The 18,133-nt window shown below is 40.7% G+C and overlaps 2 protein-coding genes across 4 annotated transcripts; one reads left to right on the forward strand and one right to left on the reverse strand.

The window, feature by feature from the left end:
- The first annotated feature begins 7 nt into the window (after positions 1-7).
- Positions 8-6,726, forward strand: LOC112565370 (bifunctional coenzyme A synthase-like). 3 transcript variants are annotated; one of them, XM_025240789.1, is made up of 10 exons: positions 8-66; positions 1,127-1,811; positions 2,359-2,573; positions 3,040-3,171; positions 3,415-3,541; positions 3,866-3,993; positions 4,302-4,383; positions 4,788-4,888; positions 5,309-5,455; positions 5,917-6,726. In XM_025240789.1, exons 2-10 carry the CDS (start codon positions 1,151-1,153, stop codon positions 5,986-5,988), a joined length of 1,665 nt encoding a protein of 554 aa, XP_025096574.1. In that variant the 5' UTR covers positions 8-66; positions 1,127-1,150; the 3' UTR covers positions 5,989-6,726. The 3 variants fall into 3 exon arrangements, with proteins under 3 accessions (XP_025096574.1, XP_025096575.1, XP_025096576.1); XM_025240790.1 differs by lacking the exon at positions 8-66 and adding an exon at positions 85-237; XM_025240791.1 differs by lacking the exon at positions 8-66 and having other exon boundaries at positions 1,247-1,402; positions 1,500-1,811.
- Positions 6,308-17,569, reverse strand: LOC112565366. The gene is made up of 12 exons (XM_025240782.1): positions 14,909-17,569; positions 14,313-14,498; positions 13,305-13,474; positions 12,555-12,714; positions 11,691-11,839; positions 11,300-11,378; positions 11,106-11,171; positions 10,563-10,692; positions 10,170-10,261; positions 8,791-8,958; positions 8,312-8,472; positions 6,308-8,049 (listed from the first exon to the last, which is right to left on the reverse strand). Exons 1-12 carry the CDS (start codon positions 15,947-15,949, stop codon positions 7,434-7,436), a joined length of 3,018 nt encoding a protein of 1,005 aa, XP_025096567.1. The 5' UTR covers positions 15,950-17,569; the 3' UTR covers positions 6,308-7,433.
- Between the last annotated feature and the right edge of the window lie 564 nt (positions 17,570-18,133).

An 18,133-nucleotide genomic window follows, 5' to 3' on the forward strand; every position in this document is an offset into this window, starting at 1 on the left:
CTGTGACCATTTAAGAACTAACGCACTTGTGCGGATCGAAAAGACTTTGTCCTCTTGAGATCTTCGGTAAGTGCAGATTGTCAGCCGAATAAAACACCAACGCTATTAACTTGAAAATAAAGTTAAAAAATAACTACTTTTTGATAAATTATGTTCTATAATGCTTTTTCTGCATAATTCATAGAAACATTTTTAGTCGATCACTGTACACACTCCTGTCGCAGCGATATACAGCTAGTAAGTAGTATTACTAGAACCTCCAATAATTATGCATTAATTCATTTATGTCAAGAAGAAGCTTGCCCCTAAAAAAGTGGCGATCGTTGTGATTTTCTGAATTTAACTCCAAGAAGTGACAATAAAAACGTTTAAACGTAGCAGATGTGCTTGAGCGAGGCGTTGCGATAGTCGTCTCTCAAAATTGAATTATTCTAAAAGCCAGAAAGGTGGGAGGGTTTTCATTAATACATATGAAGAAAATATTTTTCGCAAGTTTTGCATATTTCACTTGATATAAAACATACAATTAAACTTCATTATAATTTCCTCAGTGTAGTAAAATTGTATTGACATTAGAAACTGGTGTTTTTTAACAGCCTATAATTGGTATTTTTTGTCCAAAATCTCTTTACCTTGGCTTTACTTTTCACTCCAGCAAATGCAAATACACCTTGAATTATAAGCAATTGTTTATTCTTTTATGTGGGAGAGTGTTGTTTCATGATTCGGTATGTTTTTATTTGCAAATGTTATTTGTTTTATTTGGTATGAGTTTGTGTTAAATATTTTGGAAGCCTTTAGTTTTTAATATATCCAAACTTAAATATTCACAAAAATCATATTTTTTTCTAAACCCAATTTTTATTTGATTTTAAAATGTAAAAGGATTTGCAATGCTCATAGAACTCTTTTTTTGTAGTGATATGGGTTTCACCTATGTAGGTGTGAAATGTGACAGTCATTAATTGGTCGATATTATAGTTAACAAAAGCTTTATAATGGACATCATTGTCCTGGTCCTACAGTTTGTGTGTGTGTGTGTGTGTGTGTGCACTTCTTTTCATGCATGTGAGCATTTACCATGTATCTTTTTTTATATTTAATATATAAATGTGTTTGTCCCCAGTTTATGATCAGCTAATCTCCAGCCATGTTCCCCAATGGATTAGTAGTTCTCACACAGCCCATGTCAACTTTGAGAATTCAAATTCCACATCTGCTCAAGTCCCTAGCCGCCATTGTGTCAGATACTGTATACATTCACCTTCAACCATCTCTGAGAAACATTGAAGGCCTTCCTGTATCAAGTGCTTTTTATTCCTCCCTGCCATGTACAACAGAAATGAAGTCTTTTATCAGTGATGTGTATTTTCACAGTTCTTCGTTATGCCAAACATTGGATGTAAGAATTCTTCTGTCTCATTTTTCCAACAACAGTTGCATAAATTCTTGGCAGACATCTCAGAGTCTGAGCAAGTCATTAAATGTGCTTATTTCAGATGCTGAATGGTTGCAAGAGTATTGGACATCTAACAGAGATTCAGTACTGAACCTTTTGGAGCAGGCATTTCACCTTGGCAAAGCAGAAACCTCATCATTACAATTTCGCCCTATTTTAGGTAGTGAGCAGGAGCATAGGAAATGTTTGCCTGATGATGAGACACAAACTGTGCTGAAAACTTACAAAAATGTTGTTCTTGGGGGAACATTTGATCGTCTTCATAATGGCCATAAAGTTTTGCTGAGCACAAGTAGCTTGCTGTGTGAGCAGAAACTGACTGTTGGGGTGACAAACAAGGACATGATTAAATGTGAGTCATTATTTTCATCTTATTTTTAAGATAATTTATTTTAATAATTTGTAATTATTTATAAGAAAAAGTTAAGATGTACACTATCAGGAAACATTAATCTGATTTATAAATAGTTGTAATAATTTTCATGTCTAATAACTGTACATTTGGATGAGGTTTGAGATGGCACTATTTTAAAGACTTTAGTTTGGTCTCTGAGATGATGAATCATAAACTTTTTGATACTATCTGCCTATACTACTATCTGATACTACTGTGGGAATTGACAGCTTGTTGCCTCAGCAGCTATAAGATTACAGATAAAACAGGTTTTAGAAATGGCTGTTTTTTCGTGGGGTTGTCTTTAGTCCCTCTTCCACAGCAGTTTTTTTTAACGTTTTTGTTACTACCCCAGAAGATTCTGGTACTTTTTCTGGAACTTTCTCAGATTGAATCATTTTGTTGTCTAGATGATAAATTTGTGGATTTTTTGTGCATAATAAAAGTGTTTGTCTTTAAATGTTTTTAGATTATTATGATTTTTTTAATTGCTTTTGTTGTACAGCAAAGATTCTGAAGGAGCTGATTGAGCCGGTAGAGAGTCGAATGTCTTCTGTGTCACATTTTGTTCATGACATTAAACCCTCTCTCAACATAAAGACTGTTGCCATAGAAGATATCTATGGCCCTACTACAGTGTATCCAGATTTTGAATGCTTGGTTGTGAGTCAAGAAACTATCAAAGGAGGAGATATGATAAATGCTGAGCGAGTTAAAAAGGTAACAGACATATATATATATCGGTATAAGTGCTTTATAGTATGTATTGTTTCTGTAGCATACCTCACGTTCATACAGTGTAACCCTAGTTAAAGCCGATTGTGATGCATGTCTCTGTCATACAGCATTATATGATTTGTCTCTTGCAAAGTGCATTGAGCTGTGTGAGGAAATACACTATATAAAGTTTAATTATTATTATTGTAGAAAACTTTTGGATTGTTCATTCTAACTGGTAGCACTGTGCCTATGCTTCATGTTCCCATTTGAATGCTTATCCTTTGAACATTTATTTCAATCTCCAGGGAAGTAGGCTGTAGTGTTAACAGATTGAAGATTATATATATGTAGAGCTGTGATGTAAATGATGGCTTGTTAGGCAGATAAACAAGATAGAAAGATCAGCACCCAAATGGAGACTGCCAGACATAAATGAATAGAGTTGTGAGTGATATTTTGTTTCCAGGGCATGAAGCCATTGGAGATTGTCATTGTAGATTTAGTGCAGGACACCTGTCATGCGCCTGAAGAGGAAGACAAAGTTAGCTCATCTTCTCAGAGGAGGCGACTTCTTGGTGAGCTGCTAAAACCTGTTACAGTGAGTTGTGCCCCTTTGATTTATTATTATAGCAACTGCAACTGTGAGAGAGACATGAATGCATCAAAATCTTAGTAGCTATGTACATACTCTATGAAAAATATTATCATAAGTCTATTTTTCCTTCAGCTTTAATATTTGTTTTGAGCTTCTGTCGACCTGTCTAAATCTGTGTATGGCAGTTAAGATTCAGCAATTATAATGCATTTATGTATTTTTGAATAACTTATTCATTGTTCTAAGAGTCAACCACACCTACCTAGCAGACCTTACAGACTTGGACTGACTGGTGGAATTGCTAGTGGCAAGTCTAATGCCTGCAAAGAACTTGCAAAGCTTGGAGCTGCTGTTATTAACTGTGACCATCTAGGTATGTTCTTTGTGTGCAAGTTTGAGTAGGTACAAGAAAAGGGTTTTATTTTTTTCATAAAGCAAACCAGGTTAGTTTTTCAGAATACCTTTTTTTTTTGCTGTTTGCTTTGCTTTTCATTTTGAAATAGAGAGACGTGGGGCAAGGTATTGTTAGCAGCAGACGGCGTATTTGTTTAGCAATTTATTCTATAACAGAATGCATGTTTGGAACAGAATTAAAAGATTATATTCTTGATTTTTACAGACCACACCAGAATATCAGTAATGTATATACTTTACTTTGTCTGGATTTTATATAAAATGCTTTTTTAAAATGTGACAGGGCACAAGGCTTATGAGCCTGGGATGGAGGCCTTCAGAACTATCGTTAAAACATTTGGCCAAGAGCTGGTTACGGAGAAAGGGGACATCGACAGAAAAAAATTGGGTGCCATTGTTTTCTCAGACAAAGTAATTTTTTTAAATTGAGCTTTCATTCTAAATGCACATGATTACAAACTGTTTAGTTAAAGCATGTTCATCTCAGTATATGTGCTGCAGTTATATTCATTTTCTTCAGCTGTTGCACTGTAAGAAGTTTTAGTTTGTTTTATGAAATTTGGTTGATGTTATAATTTTTATTATGTATTATAATATCATCCTGTATAGTCTGCAGAAATATCCCTTCTAATTCCTGTGACTGTCTTTGAAAAATTTCTTTCTTGTTTGGTTGTACTTCAGGCTCAAAAACAAACATTTTAAAGTGAGTCTGTTTGCAGTCAAAAATGGACATGCTGAACAAGATTGTTTGGCCAGAGATCCAGAAATTAGTTGAAAAGGAAATAGAGCAACTTGCTTCAGGTACTTGATAAACATAAAGCCATTGAACACTGTTATGTACAATTATAACAGGATCTGCAACAATTCTTTTTTCAATTCCACACAGTCCTCATTCTCATTATATATATATATGATTTTTTCTTTCCTCTGAGGACTCTGTAACTCAGAAAGATGAACTCTCTTGCTCTATTACTTATAGTATATTTAACAGGAAAATCTTGGTTAATATCCTTTTGATTATTAAATCAATAAATTGTTTCCAGCATGTCTGTTAATGGAAAGAAATGTGTTGTACAGTACCAGTTTGCAAGAGTGATCTATCCCTGATGAAAGATCAACACTGTGAGCAGACTGTGACTTGATTATAAATTTATTTCCATGGACATTCACTAATAGCTTTATGGATGGTGTTTCAAACATCTCAGATGGATACAACATTGTGGTGGTGGAGGCAGCTGTGCTTCTGGAGGCAGGATGGGATAAACAGGTCCACGAAGTGTGGACAACATTTGTTCCTAAGGAAGAGGTAGGGCCTCTGTGACTACGTTGAGGAGTGTTTTATGTCTCATTAATCTTGTAAGATTCTTTTTAACCATTTCAATACATTTTAACACTCATTGTTTTCAGTCTGTCTAGTATAGTCATTTTATCCCAGTGTTTAATGTGCTGTCATTTTTTGTGGGGCTTTTTAAAGTAACATCTGACCATCATTTTGATTTAATAGAGACATTTTCTGAGAAGCACATATAATTTTGACATATTGATTATATGTTAACTTTATATCCTCTCTAGTTAATTTATACATTTATTGTACAAACATTAGTGCTGTCCATTAGAACTGAGTGGAATACTTATCCAAATGTGCAGAGGCTGACACACTCAGTACTGTTTATACCTTCACATTTTTCTACTTTTTTATGTTCTTTTCCTTGTATCCCTCAATAAGGCAATCAAACGCATCTGTACAAGGAACCAACTTTCAGAGGCAGAGGCTGCTCAACGGATTGATAGCCAGTTGTCTAACAGCGAAAGAATCGCTAAGTCAAATGTTGTGATTTGCCCTCTTTGGGAATATGAGTACACCAGGCAGCAGGTATATTTATGACAACTTCCTGTTTTGTTTGTTTTCACTTCTGTTCTATGTTTCATATTTTAAGAGTATGTGAGGTGATTTACGTTTTATTTCACATTAGTAACATGGCAGAAAGATTTGAATGACAAGGTAGTAAAAACCATCAATACTTCAAGGGTAACCATGGCACCTCCACAGAGTTAATAATATCTGGGTAAACTGAAGATGACAATCTTGAGGGTCTTTTATTATGCATCATGTAGATCTCTGTACAGTTTGATTTGGTGTGAAATAGAAGCAGCATGTCACTAAAGGTCACTAACTCCACTCATTAGAGATGAGCACTTTTTCAACAAGAACAAATAAATGATTTTATGTCTCTCCAGATTATGATATATGAAGGAGGGGTAGGACATAGAGAATTACACTTAGATGCATGATGCAGATGTGGTTGAGCAGTAATAGGACTGTTTTGTCTCCAGATCGCCAAAGCATGGGCTCTTCTACAGCAAAGAATCCAAGAGACCTCCAAGCCAGTCTCTTCATCCTTGTAGTGGGCCTTTTCCAGAAACACCATTTAAAATATCAAGAAAACATTGTGGCAGATCAATCTGTCCAACAAATAAGGATGCTTTATTTTTCAAGCAATGGACAAGAATGTGCAACATGAGTGTTATCTGCATTTGATGCTAAAAGAGTCTTCTCTGCTATTGAAAGTACAAATGTTGGAATATTTACCACAATGGTCAGCACATTCCCCTTGCCATAGATGCTGAGAGGTGGATGTGGTGTATATTTACTCATTCTCAGATCACACACACACACACTTGCCTTTGTTATTAGATTTATCCAACACAACATTGAGATCACATCTATCTATATACACAATATTTATCATAAATTTTCTCAAACATATTTTAGTACAGTCTTTAAAAAATAAGAGAACTGTTACATTATAAAAAAAATTGTAGATCTAAGCCAGACTACAATTTGTTCAATGTTGATAGCTCCTTGTTCTACTGTTTTATTATCGATTATTATTGTTAATGCAAATCCACACTGTCCGATCACCAAATTTTGAAGGAATATTTTCTTTTGTCTATAATTCTAATAATTGACTTAGTTTGGTTGGTTGTTACTCCAGAGTATGTTTATTTTTTTGAAGTTTGTGGTGGTTCCTATAACGAAAGAAAAAAATCTGCTATGCAGTACCTATTGCCATGTACACGTGCTGCTCTAACTTGGACAACTTTATAATTTTTTTTTTTCATAAAGCGCCATGAGTCTGTCAATAGACCCGCTATACAAGTTCACTATATAATAATAATTTGAGAGTGTACTGATGAGAGAGAGAGGAGAGGGGAGCAAGCTTTTGTGGTAACTTTAAAAAATTTCCTCCAAGCGGCATGCTTTTCTCCTGTAACGCAAATCCCACTCCCAGAGCCGTTTGATTACGCCCATGTATACAAGTTCGTGGTTTGCTCTGTTCCACAGTTAGTAGACTGAGCGGATACACAGAAAAACTTGGTACTGTTCATCTGCCGTTGATTCGCTTAGCCCCTTCCATCCCAATCCCTTTAATTGCCCAAAATGAGCTGTTAATCGCAACAAGTTTTGAAGGGCCATCAAAGGAACATTAGGCGCAAGAGTACAGGTGTTTTACTATTTCGTCATGCATGGCAATTACTCATTTTAACTCAGACGAAGCAGTAGATCGAAATTTGATATTAAAATCACAGCTAGAAGAGCTTGCGGGCAGATTACCCGGGAGACGATGGTACCGTGGTTAATGTGTAATAGATAACGACCTTCGTTGTATGGAATGGGTTGTATTTATCTTGAGATCTATAATGCAGTGGATAGGAGGGACTCCAGGAATGACGCAGCCATTATGATTATACAATCTGCGAACATACAAGCTAAATCATCAAGCTGCTGCCAGATTCGTTTGGGTTCCTGGTTCTTGTATTTGTCACTGAGAATTTTGCTTCTTCATGCTTCATTCTTCCACCACGACAAGAGTTGGTGGTAGCAGCTGACCTTCGGGACGCAATGGCTGCTGGCGAATGGCGACAGACGACGATTCGGAGGAAATGATTGGTTGACCGCCGTTGCCTAGTGACGATCGTCTGCGCACAACGACGGTACTCGGGCGTCGCGTGGCTACAGGACGAGGAGAACGGTTGTCATCTGCTACAATGGAAGATTTGCGGGTTTGGACTGCAGTGCTAAAACCTTCTGTTTCATCGTCAGACTGCTCTGTTTCTTCATCGACTTCTTCAACAGGGAATATTTTTCTACGTTCGCCGTCCGTCGTAGCGAGCCCGCTGTTGTCGCTTGTGTCGTCAACTGAAAAGCTCTGTCTGGCCAGTTCATTTCGTCTCTCCACGTCTGTGAAGTGATGTAGGGCGGTAATCAAGCGACTTGACGCTCTTTTCTGCTCCCGTTTTGAATTTGTCTCGAGAGAGGTGTGTGGTTTACTATGGTTGCTTCGAAACTGAGGAGCAAGGCGAAGATCACGTGACAAGATGACCTCATGCACGACGCCTGATTTGTACTCATCCCACGACATCTTCTGTTTGTAGGAATCCAAGAGCTCGGCTTCTGATGGCGTTCTGGAAAATACACAGAGAAACAAATGGCTTCCTTAAATAAACCTTTTTTTTTTTACAGGCCTAATAACAATTTTTAGACGCCATTTACAAACGTAACGAACAATCTGTCAAGTGCAAGTGGTTATGTCTTACTGTAACCGCATGTGTGAAATATAAAAGCTTATGCATTGTCCTGCTCACTCTCTGGTATGCTAAACAATCACCGAAGGTGTGTGGCCATGGCAGTGTACCACGGACCCCAGCCACGTCCACTATCACTCACCGTTGCTGGCTAAGAAGTGTCCGAGTATGTTCAATGGCTTCCGTGGAGGCAAGCCTGAAGAAGGTGGCTTTTTTTACTCGAAACATGCGCGCCCCAGAACTCACGAGAAGAAGCTTACTTGTTTTCTTCTTCAGTGGCGCCTTTATCAGCGATCCCATGTCCTAATATTTAATAAAGAAATAAAATTGAAAAAAATAGCATAGTAAAATATCAAAAATGGAATTTCGAATCCTCTTTTCTTGTTTAGATGTGTGCAACGAGATTTTCCGACTGTTTGGAAAAGACCGTATACACATTGAGGGTGTGGAGCAAATATAAGAAGTCCAAACCCTTCTAAATCTACGCATGCTACTGGTTATATTTATTTATGTCTGCCTTTTCTTTTAGCTCAAGACAAAACAAATCTGTTCCAAATAGTTTGCCTTTCGTTACTCCTCCCCCTTCCCCAAAACATCATGTGAATACTAAGTGAAACTCACAAACACTCCTCCACAGTTCAGCACGTCCACGTGTAGAAACACCTGGCGACTGTCACGTGCTTTCTGCTGCTGTGCAATCAGCGAGGTCAAAGTCGCTGGTCCGGAAGTTGCAACTTTGACCTTCCGTCGTTCTTCATCTTCGACTTCTTCGATGAATATACTTCGTCGCTGAGGCGAGAAACACGACGGATTTCCAGGATGGACGCCGGCACGAAACAAATTCAAATAAATTTTCCTATTATAATGATAATATGAAATTATTTGACGATAAGTATATACAGTGGTACCTCGACATACGAGTGCCCTGACATACGAGTGTTTTGAGATACGAGCCGCCGAGCGAGCGATATTTTGCTTCGAGATAAGAGCAAGATTTGAGATACGAGGAATCGCACACTACACCGCTGCACACGACCCCAGCACGAGGAGCGGATGTTGGTGTCGTGTGCAGCGTCTAACAGTTTCTCCCACCTCAGACTAGACCTCAGTCTGTGTGCTTGTTTCCCTCGTTTTCGAAGCATTTTTGATAAGTTGGGTTCGCGTTTTTTTGCTTTTTGTACATTTACAAAACATTATCACATTTATTTTTGTAACCATGGGTCCGAAGAAGAAGATGATGTCTATTGAATTAAAGCGCGAAATCGAGAAAAACATGAGCAAGGTGTGAGAGTAATTGACTTGGCGAGGATGTACGGGTGTAGCACATCAATGATATGTTCTGAGCTTAAACAGGAGTTGATAAAGGGTACAACGCCAGCTAGGGCGTTACAATAATTTCTAAGCTCCGGACTTCTCTCCATGAAAAGATGGAGAAACTATTGACTGTGTGGGTGACAGAGAAGCAGCTTCAAGGAGGAACCTTAACACAAAGCATCATGTGTGAGAAGGCACGAGCGATTTACGGTGATTTGCTGAAGCAGATCCCACACACTTCCACAAACGAAGAATTTAATATGTTTTATAGAATATGTATTTGTTATTCATAAATAAATGTTTCTTCTTGTAAATACATTTTTCTTATTCAAAAACACTTAACAAAAACAACTGAGGTGGTGTTTTGGGAGCTGGAACGGATTAATGGCATTTCAATGAATTTCAATGGGGAAAATTGCTTTGAGATACGAGCAATTTGACATACGAGCAAGGTTACGGAACGAATTAAACTCGTATGTCGAGGTACCACTGTATACGATAAGTATATATAGATGTATTGTTTTGGGACCGTATGAAGGCATACAAAGATTCCCTTTGAAATTATTGAACCATCTCAGAGTTACCAAAAGTCTTGACTTTTGTATTTTTACAAAGAAAAAAGCAATGAAGACGTTTTCAATCATATTCACTTGTCATAAAATTATGAATCATTAATTATTTCCTACCTTTCCAGTTTTGACATACTCCAGCCTCAGCGATGAAAGCATTTTTTCCTTGCTGTCTTCGTCCTGTTCATTTGTACTCATAGTTGACGATTCTAAAAACAAAAACAAGCTTCATAAGACTTGCATTACTTGTTTGCAGGATAAAAAGGAAATAATTAAGGGTTGAAGAAAAAAAAAACTTGCTGCAGGGAAGATTATAACATTTTGCATACTTCTTGGTGTTGTCTTGTTATGGTATTAATATCTGACCATTGTGAAATAGTTGCTTCTTTCTAAACTCACACACACATACGTGCATTTGATTCCTTTACTTTTGCCTTCTCTATTCCTTCTTGGATCGTGGATGTGTTATACTTGCAGTCGAGTAATATATATAAGGAGCCAGTAATATACCGGAATGTTTTGGCTTCATTAGCAGTTCCAGAATCTCCTCTGACAGGACTACCGACTCTCTTTCCGGGCATGGGAGGGGGTCATCCTCTTCTGCCCCCAGTGTGAGACACCGTATGACCTGACATTGACCCTGAAAGGGGCAGACGTGACAACTGCACATGACATTGCTAGTACAGGCTGTCTTTAAATGCATCTGAAGATTGGTATAAAGTGAATATATCCCTGTTTTTGTCTAGTAGTTCCTTTTTATTTGTTCTTTATTTGTTTGTCAGTTCGTTTTGTTTCAAGTTTTTGGCTTCTTTCTTTTTTTTTTCTTCGGACATCTATTTAGGTGAAACAATCCTCAAAGACCATCATAGATATGACACCAGCTTAAAAAAATTCTTTCAGATAAACTGTGAAAGAACTAAAGCACTCTTGGTGGAACTTCGCTATCATGTAGAGAATATTTCCTTCTTCTACATTTGAATTTAGACATTTTTAAATTATTGGGAAGGAGCTACCAAAAGCTGCTCTAAACACTACTATCTCTAAAGTGTTTACCTCCATGCAGATGTACAACCACTCTTCTCTCGAGTTGTCTTCTACAACGATCTTGTTGATCTTGTACTGTAACAGAAATTTCAGAATTTTTCAAGTCTGTTACATCATTTTTAAAAATGCGGCTTTGACAAAATCAGTGGACCCACCATAATCTAACTTTCTGTCGACAGCACAAGCCTATGGAAGTGGCTCACCTCTTGTATCTGAGCTTCCATACACAGCTGACGGACTGAGTCTGGACTCCACCAAGTGCTGCAGAACAAGGGCATCCGACTGCAAGAAAAAGACAACTGTTTTATTTATTGAGAAGAAAGTTCTTAAATTATTTCTGGTGGTCAATAATTTTATTATTCTAGGACGAATCATAAGATAGAATCCACAGAGACTGTTGTTTGACCAGGATTACCAAACACTCTGATATGCCTTTTTTATTTTGTATTCTGCTGCTCCACAGTTTTCCACAAACCGCACTTCGCTGATGAAATGTTTATGCAGACAGACAGACAGACAGACAGACAGACAGACAGACAGACACAAACACACACACACAGAACCGTTTCGTTCTCTTCGACGTGAGGCTCTGACCTGACAAACGCTTGCTTCTCGACAAGCTCCTGGTCAAATATCTGTGGACACACCCTGGCGAAGACTTCCTTTTCCACCACCAGCAGCTCACATGTCTCCCGCACTGAGATGGTGGCTGTACGCCGGATGTCCTGCAGCAGGGCCAGCTCCTACAACATCACGTGATCACGGTGACCTTCACCTGCCAACTTGGGGATGTGGTGGAGACCAAGCGCTGATGTTTATTTTACTCACAAGGTTGACTCAATCTGACTGAAACTAAATGCTGCTGTCTACTGTTTTAGAGAATGAAATGCTGCATTCAAAAGAAATAAATTATCTGTTATAGAGTTACATGTTTTGACATTTATATCTTATATGAAGTCAATAATGAGTTAACGTTTCTATTGGACTAGTGACTTTGATCACGTGATCCAGCAAGTCTCAGCGCTGACTTCAGCTTTCGTCGACGCATGGATTATAGAACATATAGCTTGTTCCATGTCCATCCAATTATTTCAATTTCGATTGCTCCCTATAACTTTCTGTAGAGTATGGTGTCTATTTAATTTTGATAAATATTATTAGGCTAGTTAATGAGCATGTCCACACCATATACTGATGTGTCTGTGGTGCACCAAGCACTTGACATACATGACACATAAATACGGTGAGAGAGAGAGATGGAGGTAGACAACCAGCCATCCATATACATCAGTATCTGTAGGTGTATGTTTAGGAAAGATCTTTCATTAGGAATTGAGAGGTAAAGTATTGGACTGATGGACGGACGAAAGAAACAGTGAGCGAACGAACGACGTAATGATCAGAAAAAGACAAAACGAATGAATCATGGAAGGATGGAAGGAAGAGGGTTCTTCTCACCCCGAAGGAATCCCCCATCCCGAGCACCGCCTCCGTCTTAATGAAGGGCTGGCCCTCGCTGTCGATATCCTGCACATTGACGAAGACAGAGCCAGAGTAGATGAAGTAGAAGTTGTGGCCCACGTGACCTCGTCGTAGAACTATGCGACCTTCGCCCACACTGACGACAAAGTAGGTTTGAACTCTGACGACTGTCGGATGGGCTGTCCAGTGTCTGGACCGAAGTTCTTTCAGGGCGAATGATGGCAGTATAGCTCATGAAGTTGTTTATGAGTGAGATTATTTATGTGTTTATGCAGTCTCGTCGTCTCATGTCCTGTCTCATCATGTCATTGTGACTTGAAAACTGTCGATGAATGACTCAAAACATGCATACATGTTGTTATGAAAAACACTATTGTGACAAGAGCTGAATGACTCCCTATAAACAGGATAGAATATTTTAATAAGAATGGGCAAAACAGAATTGAAAATGCGATTTGATAGCTGCACACACACACACAGAACGAAAGAACAGCAGAAGAGAAGAAAATACAGAGAACAAAAGACAGTTTTAAAGAGAGAAAAGAAGACACAAGACGAAGAAAAAAATGAAGGAAAAGAGAAGAGATAGTTTGAAGAGAGAAGAAGAGAGAAGGAGATAAGAGAGAGAGAAAGGGGAGGCGAGAGAGAGAGGAAGAGAGAGGAGGAGAAAGAGAGAGGAAGCGAGAGCGGGGACAGGAGAGAGAAGGGGAGGAGAGAGGGAGCTACCATTCATATTCGAAGGCACGGCACAGAGACAGCTGGATCCTTTCTGTGAATTTGAGGAAACCACGCATGCCCCGAAAAAGCGCGTGCAGGCGGCGGCAGTCGTGCTCCGTGCGCTCCTCCGGAGTCAGGTACAAAATCATCAGCGCCCAGTTCGGCATCTTTGTTGACACCTGCACAGGTAAAAGACGAGATTCCTTGCTGCCGAGAGGATAATAGTTGAGGTGTTGTAATAGACGTAACATAAGGAGCAGAAGTATAACATTCACGAAGCATCAGTTAGACGCATCAACAATACTGATATGTATTAAATATATTTTTTATATAAATATTAAATTTATTTATTTTTATATTACAAAATTTACAACAGGGACGAAACACCCTTACAGCCGGACCAGGCTTCATTTACCTTGTACCAGCGGGACTCTAACAAACAAATTAAACGTCAAATTGAAAACAGGAAATCGCCGCCAACAGTAAACAACAACTTTAAAAAATCGAAATTAACAGCCCGCACCTTCAAAAGTGCGAGTATGCGAGGTAGAGGAGATAGAAAGAAGGTGCAGCAGCTGGGAAATCCCACCATTAGCGGGACTCCAGTGCACCCGGGTTATGACGAAGTAGAATGGCGCTAGAAATTTATGGGGAGCCATGAAGGGCATCCTGGGAAGCCTGAGGCCCAGTGAGGAAATGGTAAATAACTAAACAATAATGTCTAGCGAGTTCCACGCTCGTTGTCTGTCTGTAAAATTTCTTTGTGTGTGTGTACACGTATGAATGTACATGCAAAATATGTGTATTTATGAGTGTATTTATGTACATGTATTTTGGATACATGATGTACACGTATATGTCTGCGCATGCGTGTGTATATGTATTTGCATGTACATGTGTATAATGTGAACACGTGTGTTCGCGCTTGTGCATGCACATCTTTGTCTTTCATCGAACACGATTCTAAAGGGAGGATCTGGCTAACGGATGAAAGTAGGAGAGACCACTCAGACAAACCCTTTCTCTGGAGAAGTAAGATTTGTTGAAGGCCAGCTTCTCAGCCTCGTGTTGGCCGTACAGGGTGCGCCACTGTATTTCCGCCGCCGAGCGGACGGTGCGATCCTGGCTGTTCACAGCGATGGCGGCTTTCAAGCGCACCAGCTTCATCACGATCAGCCCAACCATCCGGAACTTCCGGTACATCTGCACACAAATCACGGTACAAGAACGAAGAAGGTGCGAGTGAAACCCCTTCTCGGTAAGACTGACGAAGCGAGAACGAGGCTTAATTAATAAAAATTGCAACTGTAATAGGAACAGATATCCAACTCTCAAGTGTCTGTATATATCTATTTTTTTCCCTAGTTCTGTAATATGATTACAGCATAATAAACACGAGAAAAATGTTAATTTGATGACAAGCAGTAGAGGTGATAACATGGAAAGTGTGGCAGTGTTATATCCAATATTCTTCCTCTGTTTTGATCCCACTCTTTTTCATAATTAATTAATTATCTTAGTGATCTGGTTTAGCATACTTAGTGATGCTACCACCCAACATATTCCTAGGTCTTGAAAAAGATGTTTGTGATGTTACGGGTACCGCAACTTACCCGTGAGACAGGTGGCGCTTCATCCTGGTCTACCTCTTCACTCTGCGCGGCAGAGCCCGACGACGTCTTCACCCGATCGTTGCGCCGACCTCTGACCCCACGTAACGATGCGTGTCTGCGGACGTAGGCTGAAGTCGTGGCACGTAGATGATGGAGACGAGCTTTCACGACCGCATCCACGTCCAAGAAGCGCACTCGCTTCCCCACGGTGTCCGATCGGGGAGTCTGGTTCTCCTTGCCAGCGTCAGAATGGTGGTGGACGTCAGCAGCAACACCGACACCAAGACTGTCACTGAAGTCTGATGTCCTCTTTCCTAGGTCCAGCGAACCCCTTGTTTCCGAAGAGGTCGAGGTCGAGGTCAAGGACGGGGGCGATTGCCGCGAAGCCGGTATGACGCGACGGCGGTCAGCGTGACCCACGTCCGTGACCGCTCGTTCCAAAGCTGAGATCAAGTCACGTGGTGTGTACAAGCGACCAACCGCGTGTCCCTTCCCCTCTGACTCGTGTTCCTCGAAGCCGCTGTGTCGCCGCGGAAGCCTGTCTTTTCCTGCGACTGCGGCACCTACAGCAGGAGTAGCGGCACCTGCAGCCCCGTTTGTCTTCCCATTCCTGTCGACGAAGACGAAGGCCACTCTCCCTCCATCCTTGTCCTTCTCTGCCGTCTGCAGGTCGTGACCCCAATGCCTTCCGACCCCCAGGAGGCAAGAGGTATGAACTGAAGCGGAGGAATCGGTCCACAGGCGGCGCTTTCGTCCATCGCGACTGACGGCTGTCCGTTTCCTGGCGCAGAAGTTGCTCCCCCTGGGCAGCGAGGTCAGGTTCACCTCAGACAAGCTTCTCGTCACAGCCGGCTGCCTCGGGGACAGTGGCGCCCTCTCGTGTGCAGCGTGAGGTCGCTGAGCTTCTTTCATATGAAGTGAACACTTTGGGGGAGACCCCTCCGTTAAAGTTGACGACGTCCTTGAGACTGACCTAGAAGGCAAGGGAGGTAATGCAAACTGCACTTTCATTGGAGTGTCCTTCGTGAATTTTTCGGCCATTGTGGCTTAATAAATAATAATTAAACAGAATGCAGCAACGCCTTCACATTCACACGAGAAATGTGCTTCCTTTTGTTGTTGCGTCCCGTGAAAAAAATTCTTTGAATGAATTGTGTCCCTTCTAATTTCCTTTGCTTGTTATTAAAGAGGACACAACTCTTTCTCTTCTTTCTCCTTTTGAAAGCGGAGTCTATCTTGTTAAATAAATACATAAATAGCGATGTGCAGACAGGACACAAATTGTTGTTAAAAAAAGCCCCAGATGTCTTTCTTCCTTTTTGACGAAGTGTTCTTGTAGCACTTTTTGTTGAAGAAGATGAAAGGAATGGGTGAGGGGGTAGATGATCCTTCAGTCGTCACCTACAGATTCCCCGGGACCCCTTTCCAGGCCCAGGCCTGTCTTCTGTTTTAATAACATTCTCTGGCTGAGCCCTTGTAGCCGTTTAGAAAGTCAGACTCGACGACACTCGTGTCCACCTGGTCTCATTCCCTTTCGCCGGATACAAACAACCAGGTGCAAGCAGCCGCCACGGTGCTGATGAATCGGGTGCATTTCGGGCGGTGACGAGGAGAATTCTGGGGTAGCTTGAAATAATCTTGAGAGCGAGAGCAGATGAACATGTGAACAGCATAAAAGGCCAGCGCGTGCCTGCAAGCTCGGGTTAACTGCCAACAACATTAAAACTCGGCGACGCCACCGCCATAAGGAAGCTTTCAGAGGTGAAAGAGAAATTGAAAGCGACTCTCAGGGCCAGACGATGTAGTGCTTGCTTAATGAGCACAGATTCAGCTGTTCCGGTGTCTGTAGTCAGTCCTTAGCGAGAAAGGAATTCCAATTGGAATTTAGCGCCAGCTGATCTCGGGATAATGTCGAGAGTCGAATCAATCTCCTCCAGATTGGAGACAAGCTGTGTAAGTGAACCCAGTTATCCAATAAAGGGAAGCCACTCCAGTGGAGTGCAGTTGACTGACGGCCCTTCACAGGCGAAATCAAGAGCACTGCAAATATTTTCCACTCCAGCAAAACTCCTGGGTCAAAGCTGAAAAAAAGTTGTTCCCACTTGGACATGAAACAATCTTACTTTCGACAACCTGGATCGTCAAGTCCTCTGCACCGTACCTCCATGGTGTAAAAATAAAATGTGTTCCTGGGTGCACATACCCAGGGTAAACAAGTCGTCAGGTCTGCACAGTTTCCATGGTGCAGATGCTTCACGGCAGAATAACACAGAAACACACAACCCGAAATCATACAAACTCTGTTGAAGGCAGCCTTTCATCGTGGACAACATTTCCTAAACTTTTGGCTTCGCTGTCCTCTTTCTTTCAATCGTTGTTTCCTCTTTCAGTTGAGTCCTAAGCCAGCTAGTCACTTGCTTGAGCATAAATCGGCGTGGATTCATTTCTCCCAACAAAGTGGAGGTGTGTTGACAACACTGCTGTCCTCTGTCAACATACAGGAGCCCTGAACTGTGAGCAGAGAAGTCTACGGGTGCAGGAGGACTACCACATTCACTTCTTGCCGGCTACCCGGGGTTTGAATAGCGAGCCAAACGGTCCTATGGCCTTTGTTTTGTTTGCAGTCTTGACGGCATATCTATTGCCATTGAAAGGGGGAAGCTCCTCACAATTCACCGCCACTGACAGTTTTGTCCCTTTAGTAGTAGTGGAGGTAGAGGTGGTCAGAAATGTAAAAAACATTTAAATAAAATACACAGTCTCGAGACTAACTGCGGTAATAAGTTGTCCTCCGGGTCTGAGGCGTATAACATGTGGCACATGGAAGGTGGGGTTCTACCCTCACCTTCTGCTTTTTGTATCTCCCCTGATAAATCAGGTAGGTACTTTTTGCTGAAAAACTACAGGTAGGCTGGAGTTGAGTTATTTGTTTTTGATGGGTGGTGGTAGTGGAAGTGGAAGTGTTGTATAAGCGATTTCTCCTCCACAGCCGAGCGCAGCAACCATCGTACTACAAAACCTCCAACAGCAGCAGTAGTTGGTGATGGTGTTAGTAGTGATGGTCAGTACAGCATCAGTAACAATACAAGATACAGCACCTGGCGTAACGGACAGATCTTTTCCATGCCCCTCTGCCATTCCGAAAATTACTGATGAAAAAAACCTACTAAAGTTTTTAGTCTTTTGAACAACTCTTTCGAAGGTCTAGTAACTCACTAGCATTGG

The sequence above is a fragment of the Pomacea canaliculata genome, linkage group LG5 (assembly GCF_003073045.1).
Source record: "Pomacea canaliculata isolate SZHN2017 linkage group LG5, ASM307304v1, whole genome shotgun sequence".
Lineage (NCBI taxonomy): Eukaryota > Metazoa > Mollusca > Gastropoda > Architaenioglossa > Ampullariidae > Pomacea > Pomacea canaliculata.

What these genes read in the sequence shown, in the direction of transcription:
- LOC112565370 (XM_025240789.1), top strand. Translation starts at nt 1,151, where the DNA reads ATGTTCCCCAATGGATTAGTAGTTCTCACACAGCCCATGTCAACTTTG. An exon ending in AAACAAGGACATGATTAAAT is followed by an intron (nt 1,812 to 2,358) that starts GTGAGTCATTAT and finishes TTTGTTGTACAG; the next exon opens with CAAAGATTCTGAAGGAGCTG. An exon ending in TATTAACTGTGACCATCTAG is followed by an intron (nt 3,542 to 3,865) that starts GTATGTTCTTTG and finishes AAAATGTGACAG; the next exon opens with GGCACAAGGCTTATGAGCCT.
- LOC112565366 (XM_025240782.1), bottom strand. Translation starts at nt 15,949, where the DNA reads ATGGCCGAAAAATTCACGAAGGACACTCCAATGAAAGTGCAGTTTGCA. An exon ending in TGGAAGCTCAGATACAAGAG is followed by an intron (nt 11,172 to 11,299) that starts GTGAGCCACTTC and finishes TTTCTGTTACAG; the next exon opens with TACAAGATCAACAAGATCGT. An exon ending in ACACTTCTTAGCCAGCAACG is followed by an intron (nt 8,050 to 8,311) that starts GTGAGTGATAGT and finishes TGTATTTTCCAG; the next exon opens with AACGCCATCAGAAGCCGAGC.